General features: G+C 36.0%; 1 protein-coding gene across 1 annotated transcript in view; it reads left to right on the forward strand.

The window, feature by feature from the left end:
- OSTN (osteocrin) overlaps positions 1 to 8,118 on the forward strand; it is a 48,061-nt gene that overhangs the window by 9,667 nt on the left and 30,276 nt on the right. The window contains exons 2-3 of the mRNA XM_006738025.3: positions 3,276 to 3,374; positions 5,727 to 5,941. Coding sequence (XP_006738088.2) covers positions 3,276 to 3,374; positions 5,727 to 5,941 — 314 coding nt within the window. The remainder of the gene's footprint in view (positions 1 to 3,275; positions 3,375 to 5,726; positions 5,942 to 8,118) is intronic.

Raw genomic sequence — 8,118 nt, forward strand, 5'->3', positions numbered from 1 at the left:
CCTGTTTGTTTTTCAGAGTCCATCGTCTCTCATGGTTCGTCTACCCCTCCGATTTCCCCCGCTTCATTCTTCCCCTCCCGCTACCTTCTTCTTCTTTTTTTTTCTTAACATATATTGCATTATTTGTTTCAGAGGTACAGATCTGAGATTCAACAGTCTTGCACAATTCACAGCGCTTACCAGAGCACATACCCTCCCCAGTGTCTATCACTCAGTCACCCCATCCCTCCCACCCCACCCCCCACTCCAACAACACTCAGTTTGTTTCCTGCTATTAAGAATTCCTCATATCAGTGAGATCGTATGATACATGTCTTTCTCTGTTTGTGAAATCACTTTTAAAAGAGTTAAAGTTTTGATATATCTTCCCTTACATTGAGGAAAGTTAGAGACACCAGCATAATCAGAAGGAAAAAAATATGATTCTGTGTCAGATATTCTAAAGAATAGGTAATGTGCTTTTTGTTGGTATTTTTATTAGATAACTGTTTCATTCTTTCTTGTTATTTTTCTACTGTCTCAGTTTAGACTCATAGTCATGATTTATTGTTTTTTGATACTTACAAAAATACTCAGTTCAGATATCAATTTGTCAGAAAGAGAACACAGAATTTACTGCCCCCTTCCAGAAAGGGTGGAATATAGAGAAGTAACTAGTGAGTAACATTACAAGAGTTCAAAATATTTATTGGTGGCATACTGAAGAACTAGTTTAGACTACATAACATGAAAATTAAAATTATACTCAATAAATGTTATCAACAATGCTAAAATATGTTTATGCTTATTTTAAATGTTAATAGACATGGTTAACACAGATACTACCCTGTCTCTATAAAACACTTATTTGTCTATATTCTAGCTGCTAGTCTTTATTGCTTAAATCTACACTGAGGTTTTACAGTAACAGTATTATAAGGAAGTGTCATAAAAAAATCTTGGGTCACACCAAAGCAAATGTAGTTACTAAAGAAATACTTAGTAATACCTCATCAGTGTTCTTTCACTTAAAATTATAAATATATTATGGGATAAAGAAGTTTACATGAATCAATTCAATCCTCTCAAAGTTCTTTTGAGGTGAGAATTACTCCTTGCTTCATGAATACTAAAAATAAAGCTCAAGTAGATTAAATGATGCACATCCAACATCACTAATGCTAAAGCCACAAGGAGACTCAAATCCAGTTCTTCAGATCCATCTAAGCATCCCATCCTTTTTGATCCCAGCAGCTTTCCAAATGATTTTTTATGGACATAAAAGTTTACTGAGACTTCTCATTCATAATGTATGACCTGGTTGGGCAGGTGGTTGGGGAAGGCTTTTCCAATACCATGTACCAAGTGGTGAAGTCAAGCCCATTCTATTGTAACCCACAGCCTGTAATCTTCCCTAAACCAGGCAATGCCTCCCCTTTTCCAGCAGTCAAATTGACATCTAGAAGACACGGTATGGACCATAGATTAGCTTTAATTGTCTGTATAGTGGTTTTTTTAACGTAAAAAATCATAAATGTATAAATGATATATCTTTGTGATTACTACACAGAATTAACAAATGTGCTATGTAGACATATTTGCTTTAAAATATATAGATAGATGATAGATAGATGATAGATAGATAGATAGATAGATAGATAGATAGATAGATAGATGATAGATAGATAGATAGATTAAAACTAAGTCCTGGGGTGCCTGGGTAGCTCAGTTGGTTAAGTGTCTCCTTCGGCTTAGGTCCATGATCCCAGGGTCCTGAGATTGAGCTCTGCCCTCAGCAGGGAGCCTGCTTCTCCCACTCCCACTACCTGCCACTTCCCCTGCTTGTGCTTCTCTCTCTCTGTCAAATAAATAAATAAAATCTTTGAAAAAATGTAAGCAAACAAAACTAAGTCCCTATGTTTCCCCCATAATCTTATTTAATTCCCTCCCTCCACAGAGGCAATCATAGTCATGAATCAAGTTCCATTGGTTTATATTTTAATAGATAGTGTATAGATTTCAAAATACATAAAATTGCTTTGTGTATCCACAATTTAGGTAAATGGTAGCATGTCTTATATATTGTTTTACAACTTCCCATTTCCCCCCAAAGTGGCTTCTTTGAATTCCATGCATGTAAATACACATAACATTTAAATCATTGGTTTTAATAGTAGATACAGATATATTTAAGTAATTTGTTCTAAGTCCATACTATGGATGTACCTCAATTGATAAACCCATTTCCTCCTGAGTAGAGTACTTGGATTGATTCCAGTTTTTACCACGATAAACAATGAGTCTATGAACTTTCAGATACATGTCTCCATAAAAACATGTAAGAGTTCTTTTGGAATACATACCAAGAAGTGAAATACATGGGTTATAGGTAGGACATGATCATTTTCAACTTTTCTGGATATTGTCCAATTTTCTCCAAATGATTGGATTCATTTCCAACCCCACCAGCATCACTTGTGTTTTTCTGTTTCCAAGCACCACTCTAATATTTGCAATGTTCACTTTGAATTTTTGCCAATCTGATGTACATCTCACTCTTTTTTTGCATTAAATAAGTTGCCTGTATTTTTGGATGATGTCTTTTTGGATGTTTATTTTCCATTAGATTATTTCCTTTTCTATGAAATGCCCATTCATAACTTTGGTCCATTTTTTACTTAATTGTTAATTAATTGCTATTTTTAAAATTTTATTTATCAGTTTTTAAATATTTCAAATGCTAATCTCTCTTTTATATATTATGTTGAAAATATATTCCATTTTGCACCTTTTGAATCTTAAGAAATCCTTACATAACACAAGGGCATAAATATATTTGTCTATTGGATATGTGGTGTTTTGAATTTGTGAATTTAAATGTTTTTAGACACAGTGCATTTTCTCAGGTTCACACAGACCTCGCTGGACTTTATTTTCTAAAACCTGGCCAATTTCACACATTTCCCCTGGATACATGAGGTTATAATCCTTGGATTAGATAGTCAAAGAATAAGATTACACAACTAGATTTCTCAAACTTTGGTTGGTTTGAATTATGATTATAGCTATACAACCCCAGCCTAGGTTTCCATGGAAATGAAGCCTTAATAGAATTCATTCCAGTAGACTGACAGCGTCTATTAAGTATTACTTAATTTTTGCAGAGAATCACTCCAGCACCTAGAAGCTGAAAAATTTGGTTTATCACCTGCATCTAACAAGCTTTCCCGGAGCTTTTGTTTTCTATCTTTATATGCCAAAGTAATAAATGTTGACTTGATGTATGTGACCCTCAGATGCTGCACTGGAGATTGGCAAATGCACATTTTATTCTGGCTGTGATGTTGATGCTGTGGAGTTCAGGAAAAGTACACTCAGTGGATGTAACAACAGAGGTAATGGAAACTAGCTTAAGGGACCATATTTTTTTTTATGAACATAAGCCATTTCTACTTATTAGAAGCAGGTGCTGCTGACAAATAGAAAGATGCCTTGATAACACAAAATCAAAGAAATAGACATTTTTTTTTCTATTGTCTTGACCTCAGTGTAGATTCAGAGAAGGCCAGTTATCTGAATGTCAAAAAATAAACTGGAAGTAATAAAGATGTGTATTCCTTGAACAAAAAAGCACTAAGAGAAAATTCAATATCATTTCAGCCGTATTTTTAATTAAATCAATTACATTAAGATGAAGTGCTTTTGTGTGAAATTTGAAGTTGTTACATGTCAAAATTTGAGTGGCTTTGGCCAAACTTTGTATGACTATACAAATGTTTTCTTGCTGCCATGACTAAAGTACACAGAGAAATGTTTATTTGGCTCATTTGATCTTATTAGAAAGTGTTCTCTGTACTTTGTAAATAACAAGTGAGAATCTGAAATGCATTTTGCTGAAGGAAAAGTTTTACATGAGATCTATGATTTTTTTTTCTTAGGATTAATTAAGAGTATCTTTAAAAAGGAACAAAATTCTATTTTGCATGTGTGGCAGTTGAAAGAATGAAAACATATTTTTTGAAGGATGCACTGAGAGATAATAAAAGATATCCTATCTTTGCCCTTTGAAAGTTTGTCTACTGCTCTCTAGAGTTTCTTTCTCATGATTATAGCATCCTTCCCTTCCCCAGTTTCTATGTTGTCAAGTTTATGTAAGAGAGTGATAGACGTTGAAATTTTAAGAGGAGTCTGTGGACATTGTGCAGTCTGCATTATAAATAACAAGAACCAGGAGAGATTTCTTATTTTCTTTTTACCAGATGAGAGCATGTTTGCAATAATTAGCTTCTTGGCAGTATTCAGGATAGAAGAGAAAAGGGGGAAAAAAGGGATAGAGAAGCAGGTTACGAGGTGATTAAGAGTGTACATACACTAAGCAGAGAAGAGGAGCTGATATAAGTCACTACTGATGGGAATCAGAAAGAGCAAGAGCAAGAGTTTTTCCAGGAAGAACTGACCAGACTTAGTGCAAATTTGGTTGGTTTAGGAAAGAGGAGGCTCAATAGCTTTGAGTCAAGGTGTCAGACTACATGTATTTCACAAGAGAGTTGCTGGAGCCAATGATGAAAAGACTTGGAAAATGGCACTCTTTCATTTTATTGGGGAAAATGAAGAACATAGAAAGAGAATGGAAGAAATAATCTAAGAAGAAAGAAAGGAAGTGAAGAAAAAGAGTCTTGCCAAGACCAAGAGTCTGGCACAAGGAGAAATGTGACATACAGGGGGGGCAAGAAGGAGGTCCCTGGAGCTAGTTTCTTCCCACAGGGGAATATTCTCACTTTCTTAGAAAAGAAATAATATCCCCCAGACTCCACAATGACTAGAGACAGTTAATAGGAACACTTTTTAAAATGCTGTGATCAGGATTAGGAAAGGAAAAGACACCCACACTTTTATGTCTTGAATGCAGTGCAAAGTGGCAATATGCATAACAAACTAGAAATTTTACACAGGAGGATAAAGTCATTGGGATAGTTCTGATGCACTGTAGACACTCATTAACATGTGGTAATACATCATATGGAAAGAGATAATAAGCTTCCTGAGGGCAGAGACTGGATTTTGTTCACTTTTTTATCCCTCAGGTCTAATGCAGAACCTGGTACGTACTGGGTGCTTAATGGCTTGAATCAATAAGGTGTGAATGAATGGTGAAAAGATAGTGTGAGGTTTGCATTTTCAATATTCATTTCATTATTCATTCAATAAATATTCAGAAATGTACTGAGTACTAACTATGAGCAAAATATTGGCTTAAGTATTCAATAAAAGACTAATTAGACATAGTTATTGCCCTCAGGTTACTCACAATCTAACAAGCAATACAAATTTATTGTACCAATCTAATACAAGGGAAAATGTAATGAGTACAATGAAGAAAGATAGATAAAGTGCTATGGGAATGATAAGGAAGGATGCAGCTCTTACTGGGAAAGAACCTAAAAGAATGATCAGTTAATATACTAAATTTTAGAGGCAGGCCGTAGTTTTTCCTTTTTTCCTGGGTGTTTGTGTGTGTTTGTGTGTGTGTGTGTGTGTGAGTGTGTATTGTTTTAATTGTGTTTAGACATACCTCATCTCTGTGCATTTTTGTCCCCATAAGTCTTTTTCTAGAGACATAAATCCATAAGAAATCAAGTTTCATGATAGGCAGGTCAGCTAAAGCTAGCAAAAGCCAAATGCAGATGATTATATATATTTCAGGTTTCTTTTTCTGAACAAATGGAATCACCTTTCTTGCCCTATAGGCTTTTGATTCTGGAGTCATAGATGTGAAGTCACCGCCCACAGTCAGGGAAGAGAAATCAGCTACTAATCTGGCAGCAAAACTCTTGCTTCTTGATGAACTTGTGTCTCTGGAGAATGATGTAATTGAAACAAAGAAGAAAAGGAGCTTCTCAGGTTTTGGGTCTCCCCTGGACAGACTCTCTGCTGGCTCTGTTGATCATAAACGTAAACAGAGGTAAGTGAACTCTTGGAGGAAGAAAATTTTTATTTTTTTAATTCTTCCACTCTAACTTCAGAAACAGAATTCCACATAAAAAAATATAATGAAAACCTTGTAGGTAAACATATTTGACAGTGTTTTAGCTAACTTGTGAGTTTAATAGTATGATTTTGGAAATAATGGTTTAGGAAGCAAAATGACTGCTACAGTATGCATTAATATTCTTGTCATATTTTCCTGAGGAAGCTTCCATCGCATGCAAATGTAAAATAGTTATTATAAGACATTACAGCATTGGGAGATGAAGGGGGATGTGTGTATTATGGGATAAATGTTATGGCCACTTGAGTCTTCAGTTTAACAGAGATAACCAGAATTCCATGTCTATTTTCACCTATGATACAGAGCTTTCCAGAATGTGTCAATGAGCCCACTCTCATATACCAAAAGGTAGTGAAGATCTCTTAGGACTTGGAGTCATTAAACATGTGTTTAAATCAAATTTCTGATCATTTCTAGCTATATGACTTGTACAAGTACCTTACTTTCTGTGCTCCTCAGCTTATTTATCTGTAAAATGTGGATAATTACTTAACCTCCATAAAACTCAAATGAGTACTTTATAAGCTGTTATTATAATAGAATTAGAGTAATTAAATCACCCTTTAATCATTGAGTGACTATCAGCAGTTGTTTCGATCTTGATTCATCTTCTACCTCCTCAGTCTTTGTTCTTGATGCCATACATTCCATATTAGCAATGTCACAAGAGACCACCCAATTGCCAAGGTCAGGAATCTGAGGAATTTACTAGGATTCTTTTTGCTTACTTTAAACATTCCATTTTTCATGAAATTCTTCAAATCCTATTTGCTTTGTATCTCAAATATCTCCAGAATATCTTTTCCCGTTAAGGCTTTCTTAATTCTGCCTAAATTATCATTTTCATATTTGTTTTTTCCTCCAGTCTTTCTTCATTTCCACCTCTACCACCATCATTACCTCTTTAGCACCAATGTATCCTCTGCTCTGCTACCAGGGGGATCAATTAACACCAAAATCTTTTGGTGAAACGTTCCCACTGGTTACAAGACAAAAGAAAACTCCTCAGCAAACCCTACAAAGAATTTCAACATCTGGCACCCCATTTTGTCATGCGATTGCTTCCATGTCTTTGCCCCAGTCTCACCTGTTTACTTGGAGCTCTGGGACTTGTCATGTGTGTTCATAGTCCAACGTCTCTGCTGTGCTCTAGGACTCAGCATACAGGATGTGATTTGCTAGACTTCTCTTCTTCTTCTTTTTTTTTTACTAACACATAATGTATTATTTGTTTCAGTGGTACGGGTCTGTGATTCATCACTCTAACACAATTCACAGTGCTCACCATAGCACATACCCTCCCCAATGTCCATCACCCAGCCACCTCATCCCTCTCACCCCCCTCCACTCCAGCAACCCTCAGTTTGTTTTCTGAGATTAAGAGTCTCTTATGATTTGTCTCCCTCCCTGGTTTCATCTTGTTTCATCTTTCCCTCCCTTCCCCTATGATCCTCTGTCTTGTTTCTCAAATTTCTCAGGTCAGTGAGATCATATGATAATTGTCTTTCTCTGATTGACTTATTAGCCTAATACCCTCTTGTTCCAGCCACATCATTGCAAATGGCAAGATTTCATTTTTGATGGTTCCATAATATTCCATTGTATATATATACCACATCTTCTTTATCCATTCATCTGTTGATGGACATCTAGGCTCTTTCCATAGTTGGGCTATTGTGGACATTGCTGCTATAAACATTGGGGTGCACAGGCCCCTTTGGACCACTACATTTGTATCTTTGAGGTAAATATCCAGTAGTGCAATTGCTGGGTCATAGGGTAGCTCTTTTTTCAACTTTTTGAGGAACCTCCATACTGTTTTCCAGAGTGGCTGCACCAGCTTGCATTCCTACCAGCAGTGTGGGAAGGCTCCCCTTTCTCCGCATCCTGTCCAACATCTGTCATTTCCTGACTTAATTTTAGCCATTCTGACTGGTGTGAGGTGGTATCTCATTGAGGTTTTGATTTGGATTTCCCTGATGCTGAGCGATGTTGAGCACTTTTTCACTGTTGGCCATTTGCATGTCTTCTTGCAGAAATGTCTGTTCATGTCTTCTGCCCATTTCTTGATTGGATTCTTTGCTCTTTGG

The sequence above is a fragment of the Leptonychotes weddellii genome, chromosome 1 (genome assembly GCF_054177405.1).
Source record: "Leptonychotes weddellii isolate Sample4059 chromosome 1, ASM5417740v2, whole genome shotgun sequence".
NCBI lineage: Eukaryota > Metazoa > Chordata > Mammalia > Carnivora > Phocidae > Leptonychotes > Leptonychotes weddellii.